General features: G+C 39.4%; 1 protein-coding gene across 1 annotated transcript in view; it reads right to left on the reverse strand.

The window, feature by feature from the left end:
• The window catches only part of pax2b (paired box 2b), a 60,789-nt gene that overhangs the window by 30,212 nt on the left and 13,140 nt on the right, over positions 1 to 17,437 (reverse strand). Inside the window, 3 exon segments of the mRNA XM_049464949.1 lie at positions 11,861 to 11,980; positions 13,776 to 13,814; positions 13,817 to 13,857. Of these exon segments, the coding sequence (XP_049320906.1) occupies positions 11,861 to 11,980; positions 13,776 to 13,814; positions 13,817 to 13,857 (200 nt within the window).

Consider the following 17,437-nt stretch of genomic DNA (forward strand, 5'->3'; position numbering starts at 1 on the left):
ATTGTATCCAAAAAAACATAAAACCACGGCTGATCAAATCACGCAGAATTCAATGTGCACCTCAACTCTCCTGTTTCCACCAGAACTGTCCGTCACCACAATCAATTATTGTGCTCTAAAACCAGGTGTTTCAGTTTCATTCTCCAACCCCTGTACGTGTCACTGTACAGAAGTTATGATTCAATATACTGCTGTGCAAATATAAACTAACTAATCTAAAAAGTCTTACAACTGTTAAGGAATTAAAGTACAATCTACTGTATGTCCAAATGTTTGTTGACACCCTTTCTAATGAATGCATTCAATAACTAAACTAATTTTAGTTAAATCCAAAAAATATGTTGACTTGCTTTTGAATGTTTTATTGTGTAACCAATCCTTAATTATATCCTTAATAGCAGCAAAACTGAGCTTTCTTGGATGATGAAGCTCCATCCGATACTTTGGGTACTTTAATTTGGATTGGGGATTTGGGGGTGGAGAACTGTCATTGTATATATAATATTATATGAACCACACTCTCACACCAATATTTACAGGTAAAATATTATTAAAATATACATACCATGGTTTTTAGTTAAGCAATAGAACACGAGAGGGAGTGTGTTATCACGAAATAACATCACGGCTGTGATTCGGTCGCAGGCACGAGCCGAAGGCGAGTACTGTAGATCATCACAGCCGTGATGTTATTCCTGATAACACACGACCTCGAGTGTTCTATTGCTTTTATACAACAGTTTCTTTTACCAAATGAATAAAGAAAATAAATCAAAGAACTTTAAGAAATTCAGTTTGAATATGCTTTAATATGGACTGAGCCTTCCGCCAAAAAGTAGTTCCACCTTAACTACAAAACAGTGTATGGTTTATACAGACTAACACCACGAAAGTTAGCTTGAAAGCAAACTTGTGAATAAGTGAAGATGGTAAACGTTAGGAGCGTGAAATAACGCTCATACTCTCCTCTCCTGCTCCGTGGAGTCGTCTTCAGGTGAACGCTGCACATTTTTTGAGCATTTCTGTTTGTTTTGCTGGGTGGTGTTGGTTAGCTTGCCGGTGGCTGGACTGTGGGGAGGTGACCGGAGTCAAGCTATCCGCGCTTCGGAAATTCCCAGTCAGCGTAGCTTGCTTTAGCTCAGTATTAACTTAGCTTAGCCTAGCCTGGCTGGTTAAGTTATCGTTCTGGCTGTCAGACAGCATTAGCCGAGCGGTTTCCCTTGCCTTTTTTCACGAGTCAGCGCTGCGGGCTGAGGGCAAGTGTGCCGCGGCTGAGCGCTAGCCTGTGCTAAGCTAACGCTGCTGTTGGTGCCGGTGGAGGAGATGATTCAAAACTGTACTGTGTGTAACGCCGTTACTCGGCAACGCGTCGGCGGAGTGATACAAGTTTAGTGCGAGAAGGCCGTGATGTTATCACGAATATCAGCACAGCTAGAATACTTCTCAACCAGTCAGATTGTGAGGTCGGAACTAACTGTTGTATAATATTTAGTATTTGTACAGTATTGAAAAACAATATATTGCAATACTTCAACATATCAATATCTTCTTACACTCCTACTATAAACCTGCCTGATAAAGCACCGCTCTGTTCAGCTCACAGCTCTTTTCTTGGGCGTCTTTTTTTCCTCTAGCCAGATGTTATTGTGGTATATTTCCAGGCAGGCATTCTGAGCAGGCAGCACACCCCCGAGGGTCCTGAAGGCAAGGCGAGCATTTCCTCCAGTGTGTGCTGGGGCAAATGGAGTCATTAATTACCCTCCATTACAGAGCCCAGGCCACAATCCTGATCAATACGAGCGCATTTGTCATTCACACTAGTGACACAAACTTCCCACACACAAGATAAACCACACACACACACACTCACACACACACTCACACACACACACACACACACACTCAAACACACACTCACACACACTCACACACACTCACACACACACACTCGCAAGCCTATTACAGCCCAGCCTAATGTGGCTTTGGCATTTTGACTGCTGCTATCAAATGTCTTCTCTCCCTACATTCTACAATAAAGCTGTACAGGACCTGTTAGAACACCTTAAAAACACATTACAAATACAATCTTATGGATATTCACAAAAATGATATTATCATACTGTCATATCATATCAGTATAAAAAAAATATTTATTGTAAAGTCACAAGTAATTATGTATATAATAAACACAATTCCACTGCTCCATAGCTCAGTGCTGGGGTGTTTAATAGCAATTATATTTTATTATATTTATACCAAACTGCAATCGGTGCAGCTTTAAAACGAATTCTCTACAATTATTCTATACAATTATTATTTTAGAGATCTATAGGCAAACCATGCACCATACAGTTTGATTAGGGGTGTGTCGTTGTGTCTTTGCTATCGAAACGATGGGAAAAGTACACCTTGGGCGGCTCAAAATGCACAAAAGGCGTACATTGTACTAATTGTCTTAATGAATTATGTTGTCTTAATTAACCACGTGTAATAAACCAATCAGCCTGTCACTTGTCATTCCCTTTAAGAGCCAGGTGTGCTCTGACTTTGGTGGATTGCTATTTTAGCGGTGCAGCGTCTCTGATAATCAGCAGAGGAAACTGACCTCTGTCAGTATTGTCACTTTAAAGAACTTAGTTTTGACAACCTAATACAAAAATTGTATTGGTATTCTTAACTTACATGACACATGTATGCTCCATCACAGAATCAGTACAAATTATGTTGCTTATAGTTTATAAAATCTGCCAACAACACTGACAGCATAGTCAGTGAGATACTGTAGCAGAAAATTGAACAGTGTAGAACCAGGCCAAACTACAGCAACACAGAGTAAAGGTAACTTGCTCTTACAGCCTACAACACTGAAGCAGCTCCCAATATATAAGACTCCTACATGATACAGGTCCAATAGAAGCTTGCTTTGGGTGACAGACCACACACTGGTGGAAAGTGAGGGTGGGGGATTCATGCCCAATATGCAAATATATACAGTATGGTGCCCGGGGCCAATGGAAAGGACTGATGAATCAAAACAGAACCTCTAAAAGTTGGTTGAAAAACATTTCTGTCATTAGTTTTGGCTGGTAAATTCACTTTACATCTGACTTAAACACAAAATTCCTTTGTTTAGAGTGTAGAGATTCAAACACCAGCCCTCAGCCAGCAATTTGTATGCCACTTAGCTCTGTATGGCAGAGAGTCGGAGCAGTAGATTCTCCTGAATGCCGTCTCTTTATTTTTACACTAAATCTCCTCTCACTGCCTCTCCAGAGTAATTGAGCCTCTGGTGAAGCGCTGCTCAAAATGTGATCAAGACACCAGCACACCTTCACACCTGTCAGAGATGGAGCCAGCGTTTTGCCCATCAGTGCTTATGTAATAACCTCCACCTGGAGACAGAATGGCTGTGGGCTCGGAGCAGCCGCCGGCCCCCCAGACCCCCAGCCCCCCGGCCACACTCCCTCCTGCCCTGCTACTGCTGCCGCTGCCGTATTGATCTGCCACTGCGAGGAGTGGATTCGTTTTGACGTTGGGCGGCATTAGAGCTGAGGTAACGAGGGAGGCCACTCTATCAGAGTGCGGGAGTGGCTCTGAAATACTGCGGAATGCACACCCACGGGTCACGACCCCTCCGAGAGAGAAAGAGAGGAGGGTTAAGAGGAAAAGAGATCATAATAGGAGGAGGCCAAAGATTGCGATAGGAAAAATGCGGCAGAATTGAATGGAAAAAAAAGAATTGAAAAAAAGAACATGCCTCAAAGTAAAGAGATGGAAAGAGTTTGAGGGATTTTAATGCATGTAACAATGGCGACAACCATTTTGGTTTAGCCAGTAGACTTCGTCTGACTGAGGGATCTGTACCTACTCTCCATGAGATGTTCATACTTTCAAATAATGAGTTTAATGCTTTTATTGCAGTTAAGTATGAACTAGCTTGTTTGTGATTGACCATTTAGCACAAGCTTACACTAACATGTGGTAATCGCTTAAAGTAAACATTGGGCATGGTCAGCAACAGCTTATTTGCATAAAAGTGATAGAGCCCTTAAAATAGCTCATTTTGCCCAAATAGCTCTTTATCTCTTTATGTGAGAGTGATTTAGTACTAAGAATTTGTATATCCCATAGACCCATTCCAACTTGTGTGAAAAGAGGTATAATATGTCCCTTTTAAGCATTCACATAATTCTTTGGAAAGTAAAGTATGTTTAAGAACCTTGAAGGACCCTATTAATGGTGTAGGACTATTATTTGATTATTTAAATTGTTGACAGACATTTGTAGACCTAACTAAACACGCCAAGCTTCTTTTTTTGAGTAAGGTTGTATAGTGAATGCTCTGAAACGTTGCTAAAGAACAATTGTTTTGTTCCCTAAAGAACATTAAGTGCTTTCAATTAAGCTTTTTGTAGACTTCTAACTCTACATTCTATTCTCTTACATGTGGAACATGATTCAAATGTTCAGCCACTAGACTTCGTCTGAGGAAGGGATCTGGACCTTTGTATGTGACAAGGCATCAGATGAGGGAAATTTAAGTACTTGATGTACTATCCAGACGTGATTAGTTTATCAGGGGGACGTCTGTGAAAAATATTTCACACTTCTACTCAGTGATAAAACTCTTGCATCCAGACTGCAATTGAAAAAATAGTAGGACCAGTGAGGTTATTGGCTTTCTCGGTCACATGACATTGCATTCAGTAGCTCTTCCATCTGTGGATCTTCGTGGAAACATGCGCCCAACGTGTAATTACATTATGTGGCAGTGGATAAATACCTATTTTATTAAAGAGATGTGGATCCACACGGGACTAACTTTAGTTAAGCGAAACTAAGTTCAGTGAAAAACAGTAGATAATTCATCCAGTAATTAGTTTCAGAGGACATCTGAGAAAAACACGCCCATGGTCAATCCGGATGGGAATAAAATCACAGAGGACTCCCTCATAAAAGAGAAAATTACCCCAGGACCCCCTAAGAAATTTAGCAGGTCTGGATAAGCTAACACTACACTTAGCGTAAACATTGGGCATTTCCATTAACAGTTTGTTTGCCTAAAAGTGACAGAGCCCATTAGTTTGTGTAAAAAAAAAGAGTTTAAAAGCCTTTAAAGCCCCCATACTTATGATGCTAAGGTCCAAATCCATGCTTTTACTTGTGGTACACTTACAGAGAAGCTTGGAAATGATAAAAGGGGGATCATAACAAATGAATGTAAAACAATTAATTTGATTCAGTAGTAGAATTAATGAATGACTCCCAATGATTCATTACGGCTGTATCTATCTGTTCTCTGCAGTGAATAAAGGCCTTAGGCTTGTCGGGTCTGTACAGAAGCAGTTTCAGAGCATGAGAGCAGCGTTTAGGGCTGCAGTCCAGTGCTGGACCATGCATGAGGGTGACCGGTGTGATCTTTCATCTCTTTAATAGCCCGAGTGTATGAGACAGGGCTAAAGTAATGGCTCTGATGTGAGGTACTGGTGGGGGGGTCGGTGGGGGGCAATATGGATGGTAGATGTTAATTTGTGAGGTAATTGCTTTTCTCGGCGGAATTGCAAATTCCCTTAAATGTCACTTCCACCTCGCTGCTCGGACAGTCATGGGTGCCGTAGCCAGAAGTAGAGTCTCTCTCTCACTCATTCTCTCTCTCTCTCTCTCTCTCTCTCTCTCTCTCTCTCGCTCTGGTTTTAATTTGCAGTAATACAGTGGCAGTGGCAGATTAATAGCTGAGGTGACACCTGTGTCCCTGTGGCCGTCCCTGGTGGAGATGTGGTGTACATAACGCGTGTCACGCCGCATTATCTCCCGCGCAGTGTGTAAGGGGAGCTGCATGGGGGCCGGCTGCTGATCCAGCCGTACTGTAGGGGCTGCAGCAGCAGCAGCTGATGGCCCTGGCTGGCGTGTCGCCACAGCGCAGGCTGAAAACAAACCCCCGTCACTGCTAAGACCATCTATTATGTTGTAGCTGACACAGTGGCTCTTAACCCTCACCAGGGTTTTCTCTGAGTACCGCTCAGAATCCCCCCTCCACCACCACCACCACATCCCCCCCTTTCACTTCGAAACAGCCCTTACTTATGTGCTGCGGTGTGTCCTTATACTGCTGACACCTTGCTGTAGTGAAATAGGCGAGGAAAGCTGGGACTCTACATCACGTTTGAGGGTGTAAAGCATTTCTAAGAGCTGATTTCTTCTTTCCAGTCTGTGCAGTTACAGCGCAGCACACAGCAGTACTACATCAGCATTTTATCAGTAGATTTTAGAACATTATAGGGCCCTGCACAGGGTACCTACAAGTATTTGCCCCTTTCTAATGTTTTTGCTTTCATTTGTCAGAAATAATATGCTTCCATGATTGTATGGCTCCCTTATTGTGACTGCACAATAAGACACTTCCCCGGAGCCCCATCAACTAGATCAGTTAAAGAGCCATCCAGACCTTACATAAAAGGATTAGCCAGTAGACTTCGTCTGATGGAGGGATCTCTACCTACTCTCCGTGACAAGTCAGCAGATAAGGGAGATAAGGCCTGCTTTGCCTGCACTTGCATTGGCACTTGCATTGTTTTCACAGTCCAAAAAATTGCAACAACATCATGTGGTCAGAAACAAATCCAGTGAAACTAATTTGCACTGTAAAGAAATGTATGCTACAGTCAATTAACCATTCACAGTTCACGATGAAATATTAAGCATAAAATATCCAGAATTACCCAAGATACATTTAAACCAGAAACAAATCTGATTACATCCATCTCTTCAAGACACCTTCAACAATCAAAACTCCTCCCACTACAAGCGAAATCCTGTAGTATATGCCACCAACAATATAAAACATTCATGTTTTCAATATCTTATCAGAATTAAATTCAGGGAAATTTGTATAGTCACATGACGTTAAATGAGTACAATCAGTAAACAAGCAACAGTGATTCAATTATGTTATATTATGTTTAGTCAGCCAACCCCCTTTTACCCTTTTTTTACTCCAATTTGCAGGTTAGATTATTTTTTTTTACAGTGGAGCAGAGTGGAGTGGAGTTCTTGTTGGGATTTAGACTGATGATGTCCTCACTCGTTAAGAAAAGCAGTTAGACCATAGGGCCGGTCTGGAGATGTGAAATTACACTATATACAGGCACAAGTCTGAGTAAATTCACCATAATAGGCCTCTCCTCTTCTATGTGATAGAGTGGGGGCATTTGTAGGCCTAACCAAACACAAAAAGGTTCTCTTTTTGAGTTAGGGTGTATGGTAAATGCTCTAAAATTCTCTGTTGCTAAAGAACAATTATTTGTTTCCCTAAAGAACACTAAGTGCTTTTAAGTGAGCTTTTTGTAGACTTCTAACTCTATGATTTATTCTTCTACCTGTGAAACATGATTCAAATGTTCAGCCAGCAGACTTTGTCTGACGGAGGGATCTGTAGCTACTGTCTGTAGCAAGGCAGTAGATGAGGGAAATGTAGGTACTTGATGTAATGAAAATAATGCGTCTTTTGTGCTCCTAAAGCCCTATCCAGACGGGATTAATTTCTCAGGGGGACGCTGGTGAAAAATATTTACACTTCTACTGGACTTGACTGCAATTAAAACAACAGGAGAACCAGTAAGTTTTGTGTCTTTCTCGGTCACATGACATAATGTTAGTAGCACTCGCTGCCTAGAGTGTAATTACAGTGTGTGGCAGTGGATAAATAGCTATTGTATTAAACGCGAGGAGACAAAACACTCAGAGATGTGCGTCCAGACGGGAGTAAAATTACCAGAGGACCACGGAGTTCAGTGAAAAACAGTAGATAATTCAGCCTGTAATTTTCTCAGAGGACGTCTGAGAAAAACACCTACATGGTCTATCCGGATGGGAATTAAATCACAGAGGTCCTCACTCATGCAGAACAGCAGTTAGACCATAGAGCCGGTCTGGAGATTTGAAAGTATACTATATGCAGGCACAAGTCTGAGTAAATTCACCATAACAGTCCTCTCCTTTTCCATGTGATAGAGTGGAGGTTTCTAAGCTTTAGACGGGAGTAAACAATAAACAAATTACGGAGGGAATATTAAATTAGTGGACCATTTTTAATTAGTTACGATTGCAAATAATTCACTATTTTATATGTATTGTTAAAAATGCTGAGTAGCCTAAGTTGAAAACAGCCTATAATCAGTGATTGCATCCTTTAAATTGAAATAAATAAATATATTTTTTACATTGTTTTAGTTTCTACTACAGGATGCAGAGTGCTGTAGTTCTACAGTGCTGCCTCTGCCCCTGTGCTCGGGGAGTGTGTGTACATGCTTGAGTGGTTGAGTAAGTGATTGATTGAATGCTTTTATTGGTGTTTGTGTGAGAGACGTTCCCCTGGTCAAGAGAAAAACACACCTTATTTATTTGCTTATTTACTTATTGTACGTGCCGTCTGTGTGTGTGTGTGTGTGTGTGTGTGTGCTTACGCGTGTTGTGTCACATCCGTTGATGTAAGAGTGCATAAAACCCCCCGGACCTCCCGTCCGTCCGTCCTCCCTTCCTCCTCCATCCTCCCATCCCTCTTTCCTTCCTCCGCCCCTGCATCTCTCCAGTTCCGACGCTTAAATCACCAAAATAGCCTCCCATCAGGAGGGTCATTTCAGAGGGAGGAAAACCCCTGAAACAGTCAGTCATCTTGGAGAGCGCGGACCACACACACACACACTCACACACACACAAATCTCCAGTCTCCCAGCTCCCATCATTTTCGTGGTTCAGCTATAATGTGGTGCTGTGCCCTTGCCGTGCCCAACTGAGACAGAACAAATGGAAATAACCCATGGTGACTGATTCTCTAAGCAGCAGAATGACCCCCTTACCCAGAGCTTTGTGCCATACGCCGGCTAAGTGCATTTGTCGTGTGTATCAGCTTCACACTGGGCCCTGTCCTTTTCTGCGGGGTGATTTAGCTGCTATGGGCTCCATACAGTAAGCCATTTACCCCCTGTACATTTACCCCCTCCTTACTCTGAGCTGTATGCCACGCTGATGGAACCCTGCATAAATGAGATCCTCAAACTAGATGGAAATAACATCATACAAGCACTGGCCAATCCATGCTCCACCCAGATTGGTTAAAAAATGTTGATTACAGAGTATTTTTCAATTAACTCTTAAATCGACTGGAAAAATTCATACAAAAACATTAATAATTTAACTGCATCTAAAACTGATTAAATATTGTGCTACTGCTTATTCCCATCTCCCACCTGCTGGTTATAACCTCCCTTTATCACATGGAAACACATCAGCTCTTCCTATTGCTTCCTATCCTGTCCAGTGAAAAACATGTATCTCCAAAACCGCAACTTTACAGGAGAGAAATAAAACCTTTTAAACTTTCAATGGAAGTCAATGTAAAACAGTTTATTTCAGGTCATTTAGAAATATTTCTATTAGTCTGTTTATCAAAGAATTGTGACACAGTGTAAAGGAGTGTTTGTGTGTAAACTAAAAATCATCAAAAATGGAGATACTTGTTTTTCATTGGACAGCGACGATATGTTCTCCTTATCAAATGAGTTTCCTAACAAGCAGCAGTTAGACAGTCACTCCACTCGACTCCACAAAGCTGTGAGGTCGTGTACACATTTCTGTGTGTGTGTGTGTGTGTGTGTAAAAGAAAATGTGTGAAAAGTATTGACCCTCATTAGTCAGGTAGAAGTTGAAGTATTAACTCAAGCTTTTTACTCAAGTAAAAGTATAAAAGTACTGCTTTTAACTACTTAAACTATTAAAAAACAAAAGCTTAGGCTGTGTCACAGTGTCCTATAGTGCACTAGTGCACAAGTCTAGCTTCTGCTCTTCAAGAGTGAGGAGACCATCAGTTCAAATCCTAGCAAGAACTAGTGGACTTGTGGAAGCTAACTCAAAAAAACCTTTCTGAAATCATTCAACTTTAAGAGTTTTAGAGTCATGTTGATAGGGTGAGTAATAGAGAGGCAATAATAGCATCTCTTTCACTTGTCCAGAAATGTATGTGTAAAGCGTACTCTTTGGGAATGGCTCACAGAACTAATTTGACTTCTTGACTGTAGGGGTCCAAAAATGAGAAATACAAATTCTTGCATATTAATAATAATTTAGCTATAATTACCTTAATATTGGCAATGAATGAATTAATTTAACAGTTGTTTATGCATCAGCTTAATCTAGTCATTATGTTCCTTATGGAGCTTATGTTGACATGAGTATTTTAAGCTGTATTTTGTATATTTGAAGGTAGTTTAGTTGACATTTGATACAATATAAACATTTAATTGCATTGGCAAAATAAAATACATTTTTGGAACTTGGGTGGCTGTCACGTCTGGTGCTGTTAGCTCCTCTGTCCCTTCCACACCAAGCTCTAACGGAGGTTCTCAGGTCAACAACTACACTACCCAGAATGCACCACCTGCTGACATCACGCACTCACCTGATCACGTGACACCTCACCTGCTTCCTCCAGGAAGTTCCGAATACTGATTACTGGCACTATAAAGGTGCAAGCCAAACAGACTACCACGCCGCGTATTGTAGGTTCTCCTCTTTACAAAGCGTTCTATATCTCTTGTCTCTGTTTATCTTGTGTATGACCTTGCTTTTGTTTTCTCGACGCCGATTATTGCCTTTGCCTCTGATACTGGATTGTTTGTGTATGACTTGGACTGTGTTTTCACCACTGCCTCTTGGATTACCTCTGATACTGGATTGCTCGTGTATGAACTCTGGACTGGTTATCGTTTCTGGTATGGTTTTGCCTTCATTACTCTGTTTACTGGTGATCACCCATTTCTCTGTATCGACTCTGATTACATCTGTTTATTCTTATAATAAACACATTTTGATTTTATCAGTATCTGCACGTGTCTGCCATTCTGTACATAACATGACAGTGGCAGTAAAATTTGCTGTTTAACATGCATTTTAAAATAATTTTACTCTCCAAAATAATGAAAAGATTTTTTAGGTTTAAACAAAATTAACCTATTTCAGATGTATATATTTAAAAATATGTAGTAGATTTTACATATCTTTTAATCACATAAAAAAAAATCTAATAAATAAATAAAACCTAAAGAATTACAATCTGAAAATCATTAGCAAGTTAATAGCACATTTCATCACCTCACAACCTGAAAAAACACAGTTAAAATTCGAATTTAATATTTAATATTAAAAACATAATATTTAATTCAAATATTTATGTCAGCTTTTATGCTCCATATTTTATTCATTAGATTATAAAGTGAATTATGGCGTAAATCTTTAAAACTGATTTAAAGGCTCTAAACCCACAGCTCCAGATTCTGAAAAGCCCTCACAGTAATCAGTAGTGCTTTGAGATGAAGCATTTCATTTTCAGAATAAACCCCATAATATACAGAAGCTCCTCCACCGCCGCTGCTCTTCCTCTGAGTTAGCTAGTTGGCTGCATCAGTGTGACACGTAATTACTGAGGAGCTCTTAATCACAGCAGAGTGGATTAACCGCAGGAACACCAGGTCACGGCGTCAGGACCACAACACGGCATTACGTCACTCTTCCTCATACGTTTAGACCAATAGAAACACAGCCAGTGTGATAACACTAACACGAGGTTCCTATTAGGTAACATTACAGTGTTATTACTGTCTATAATAAAACATGCACCATCTGAGAACCTACAGGTGTAGCTTTAGAACAATGCAAGATTAAATATTAAATATTAATCAATAAAAACAGGAAAACCATGAGTCAATACCAGCAGTTCCTCAACTTCCAATTAAAGTCCCACTGCAGCTCTGAACCTTTCTTCAAAAAAAAACAAAGAAGACACAGAAGAGAAAACCCGCAGGCTTACCATCTTCTCTTTTCCTCTTTTCTCCATTGGAACGAGGGATGCCCAGAATGCCGTTAATGGAATAGGAGCCCACAGGGTCACTGGATCCACTGGAGACCGGAGGGGACGCTGTGCTGGGTACTGTCCAGAGAAAGACCAACAGTTATTCTAAAAAACTTTACATATGATCAATATTATGAATGTTGTTTCTTCTTAAACTGACTTCAATGGAGAGGACATGTTTGAAAGTAAACCTTCTTGACTCTCAATAGAAGTCAATGTTTTTATTATTTCTATTAATACATGTATTATAGAATTCTGCTACAGTGTAAAGAAAGAACTCTCATACTTATATAACAGTTCATTTAAAAACCTATTCATGTACCGCTCTGGAAAAAAAATTGAAGAGACCACTTCAGTTACTGAATCTGATTTTACTATTTATAGGTTTATGTTTGAGTAAAATGAACATTGTTGTTTTATTCTATAAACTACAGACAACATTTCTCTCAAATTCCAAATAAAAATGTCATTTAGAGCAGTTTTCATGCATCTTGGCATCATGTTCTCCTCCACCAGTCTTACACACTGCTTTTGGATAACTTTATGCCACTCCTGGTGCAGAAATTCAAGCAGTTTATCTTGGTTTGATGGCTTGTGATCATCCATCTTCCTCTTTATTATATTTCAGAGGTTTTCAATTTGGTAAATTCAAAGAAACTCATCATTTTTAGGTGGTCTCTTTTTTTCAGAGCTGTATATACTTAATTCTGATGAAATAAAGACAGCATGCATAACATTTTAAATAACTGTTGGAACATTTCAATTTATTTAAAGGTAATTATTAGAAACATTTTACTTTGTGTTTATGAAGACAAAAGTAGTTTGTCTATGGTACCACCAAATGAATCCTTTGCAGTATCCTAATTTTTAAAATGTTCTAGGAGGGAATTGTTTAGACACAGATTAAGTCTGATTTCTCAGCTTGGACTTCTACAAATCATTTTTAGGACTTGAATAAATAAATGTCTTTGTAGGTGGTTTTATTACACATAGCAGTAACAAAGGGATATTTTCATTTTATGAAACCTTCATCTGTTCCTTCAGCTTGAGTTTTTTTTTTTTCTAAGCGTAATTTTAGAAGTAATCTCGAGTGGCCCTACAGTCTAACTGCTGCTATTCAAGACTGAGAAGAAAAAAGTTCAAATTCCAGCGAGGCATCATCATTGTAACTTTAAACTTAGCATTATATAGTATATATATATATATATATATATATATATATATATATATATATATATATATATATATATATATATATATATATATATATTGCATATTTTAGTATGCAATAGTATACACAGGTTTCAACTATAGATCCTTGAGCCCAAAAATACAAAGATAAGAATAGCTTTTTCCCCATGGCCATCACTCTTCTTTACTGCGTTTATTTGGGGTATCCCTGCTTTGGATGTTCACCCATTTCACCTACACATTACATATATATTTTAATATTTCATTATGCATCAGGCACACTACATTTGCAGTATTGCGTTTGCATTATACGTGTCATTTTATGTTGGCTTTTCTTTATGTACCCTCTTGTCTACTGATTGTATATACTATACTACATGTCTATCAGCTAAATTTATAGAGAGTTAAAGTCAAATTACCGGAGTCTAAATCTATGAGTATGTAAGAACTGTTCTTAAATAAAACTGATTTTTGATTCTGATTCAAATTTTAGACACTTAACACATTTTTTAAAGGTTATTAAAGGTTTCAACTCAAATTCAATTCAAGGTCCCTGCTCCTTTCGGGTTTTTTATGTTTTTTTGCAATTTTAGGACTATTCCGTAACTGTATCTTAAAACGGACGACCCTGTGGTGAGTGCAGTAGTGCAGATGTGAGAGAGCAGTACGAGGGTGAGCTCACCTATAGTGTGTCCAGGTGTTGAGAGGGATGTTCCGTCAGTGAGAAGGGTGATACGGGCTGCTGAACCTTGGTCCGGATAATCCTGCAGAGTGAACACAGAGTGGGTTATATATATATATATATATACACACAAACTGTAGCTGTAGAGCGCGTTCAGTCCCAACCCAGTGCGTATCTGTGATACACTTTATCAGGGCCCGGTAGGTGAAGCGGTGAGCCGGGCGTGCGAGGCGAGTGCAGTTTTAGTGGAGTTAGAAATGAAGGCAGAGAGCCAGAAAAGCTCCAGCTGCACTTTTGCTCTGAGTGATCCTGCAAACAAAGCATGAAATCACATCAATTCACCTCAATGATCGACTACGCCATCCTTACCTGCCCTGCGCTAATCATGCTCTCCCTCCCTCTCTCCCTCTCTCTCTCTCTCTCGCTCTCTCTCTCTCTCGTCTCTCTCTCTCTCCTATCTCTCTCTCTCTCTCTCTCCCTCTCCTCTCTCTCTCTCCTCTCTCTCTCTCTCCTCTCTCTCTCTCTCTCTCTCTCTCTCTCTATCTCTCTCTCTCTCTCTCCCTCTCTCTCTCTCTCTCTCTCTCCCTCTCTCTCTCTCTCTCCCTCTCTCTCTCTCTCTATCTCTCTCTCTCTCTCTCCCTCTCTCTCTCTCTCTCTCTCTCCTCTCCTCTCTCTCTCCCTCTCTTGCTCTCTCTCTCTCTCTCTCTCTCTCTCTCTCCCCTCTCTCTCTCTCTCTCTCTCTCTCTCTCTCTCTCTCCTCTCTCTCTCTCTCTCTCTCTCTCTCTCCCCTCTCTCTCCTCTCTCTCTCTCTCTCTCTCTCCCTCTCTCTCTCTCTCTCTCTCCCTCTCTCTCTCTCTTTGTGAGGAAAACCCCAGAGCAGGTGTGGATGAGGTTTTATTGATCCGAACTCAGGAATAAAAAGTTCTGGATTAGCCACATGGCAAACGATGCAAATGGAAGGCTATAAATTACATGTGACCAGGAAAGCAATAGTTCCTCTCGCTGCTTTTGCTCCGGCTTACAGCCAGCATCTGATTCCTTTAATCCGAGAGGCACTTTGGGGAGAGAGCAGGCCGTCACGCTCGTTTGTAAACTTAAGCTTCATTCATCATCAGTGACACTCTGCTCCTGCTTCACTTCAAATATGCAAGAAAACTCAGCGTTGAGCTCAAAAATAGACTTACAAGATCTTACAAATAACAAAAAAACAGTGTGAGAAGATTCCATAAAACTAACTGATTTTGTGGAACAAATCTTTTCTGATGTCCAGTGCTAAATGTGGTGGCAATTTAAACCATACCCAAAGTACCAAAGTATACAGTTCCAAACATCATTCATCACTTCATTTTCCAACCAATCACCAGCTCCCACCGCCCTTTAAATAAATGTGACTAACATGCTAACGTCTATGCTGTCTGCAGGCGAATACGTTTTCGTAAACTTATCAGGATTAATGTTACTTCATCTTGGATTTTTTCTCTATAGTTGAAAAATAATGGATATATAAGGAAAAAGAAACAAATCTATTCAGATGTCTCTTGGCAAATGTGTAAAAAATAAACTTAACAAAGATGTAGACAAATTCAAATGTCTGCAAGAACTTCCGTAATTAAAATGAATATTTTCCCACATCAATTTTCTGTTTACAATGATTACTCTTTGTCTTCCTCCACAAAACTTTCAAAAGTTATTCAAAAAATTCATATGGAACATCAAGAAATCTGAAATATTCCTAAAATCTCTACAGTATTCAAATCCACTGCGGGGTTTAGCCATTCTTAATCTGAAGTATTATTTTTGAGCTTTTCAATTAAGATCTATACAATTCTTACACCTAAAACTGGTTAGAAGATTTAATAAAATATCTGATTTTGAGGGACAAATCTATTCTGATGCCTATTGCTAAATGGGATGCTAATTTAAACACAAGTATACAGTTCCAAAAATCCTAATTTACATGTTTAGGCATAAAATGTATCTGAACCTCGCTCTAATCTGGAGGCACAACTATCTTTGTTATCATTTTCGTTATAAACTTGAAAATCTTGAAAAATTGACTTTAATTCAAATTTTCATGTCTACAAGAAATTCCATAATCAAAATGAATATTTTCAGTTTGCAATGTTTTCTCTTCTCCCTCCAAGTTAAAATTCATAGTGGGGTTTAGCCATTTCTAACTTTTATTTTTGGGTGTTTAAATTAAGATCTACACAACTATGATTTTATCCAACTTTTAAGTTAAAAATAATAGAACAACAACTCATTTCTCCAAGATGTCAAGACTTAGCCAATAAATCAATCTTTAGAGTTTAGTTTGAGCCTAATCTCTCTTTATTAAACCTGTGGTGAGGATATGTTTCGAACAAAGTTATCTTGGTTGAAGTCGAGAATGATTCATTATGTCACTATGTTAAATTTTTGTCACTATGTCAAAGCTTTGTAAATGTTGATGTACATGCTAGCAAAAAACACTACTACAAAGTGCAATACAAACCAATTCACGCTAAAGTACTGAGAAGTTTTTTTTGCACATTTTTTTTTTGGTACTGCATCATTTGCAAGCCAGCAACTGGTTTCTTTCCACATCACTACTACAGAGTTAGCATGGCCCCTAAGCAAGCCAATCAGCAGATCCTCATGTCAATAAACCCTCCTAATCAATGGTTCTAAGCATGGTTATGTAAGCATGCTGAGAAAATTATTCTCAAATGTTTCTGTACCTTCAGCAAAAAAGATTTCAGCAGAGGACAGAACAGTCTTTAGTAGAAAAGAGGTCGATAAAGGGTAAAAGAGTACTGTATTTTCACATATAATGCACGTTAAATGTCTTGTCTCACATGGCTACTGTAGCGTTAGCAGACCAGCTACTGGTTTCATTCCACATCAGTACTACAGTGTTAGCATGACCCCTGGCAACCAATTGTTAATCCCTCCCAATGAATGGTTCCATGGCCCCAAGTAAGCATCGCTAACTGTGGTAATAAAACCCTGCTCTGAAGTTTCTGGGCCTTCAGTAGAAAAGAGGTTAATAAAGGGCAAAAGAGTATTTTTACATAAGACAAAAGTCTAATTTCCGTCCTGATTTCATAGAATTAGCAGGTTAGCATGAAAACCAAATACAAAATTAAGAACTTTTTTCTTTTTTTTTTGCTGCTGGTTAAATATTTTGTCTTACATGGCTACTGCAGCGTTGGCAAGCCAGCTACTGCTTTCATTTCACACCACTACTACAGTGTAAGCATGACCACTGGCAACCAATCATTAATCTCTCTTAATTAATGGTTCCATGGATCCAAGTACGCTTCACTAACTGTGCTGAGAAAACTACGCTCTGAAGTTTCTGGGCCTTCAGTAGAAAAGAGGTCAATAAAGGACAAAATTTTCACACAAGACAAAAAGTTTAATTTCCATCCTGATTTCACAGTTAGCAGGTTAGCATGAAAACCAAATGCGAAATAAAGTAACACATTTCATTCCACATCACTACTACAGTGTTAGCATGACCCCAAAGCAAGCCAATCTGCAGATCCTCCTGTCAATTAACCCTCCCAATAAATGGTTCCAAGTATGGTTATCTAAGCATGCTTAGAAAATTATGCTTTACATTTTCTGGGCCTTTAGTAAAAAAGAATTCAGCAGAGGACAGAACAGTCTTTAGATGT

The sequence above is a fragment of the Astyanax mexicanus genome, chromosome 15, assembly GCF_023375975.1.
Source record: "Astyanax mexicanus isolate ESR-SI-001 chromosome 15, AstMex3_surface, whole genome shotgun sequence".
Lineage (NCBI taxonomy): Eukaryota > Metazoa > Chordata > Actinopteri > Characiformes > Acestrorhamphidae > Astyanax > Astyanax mexicanus.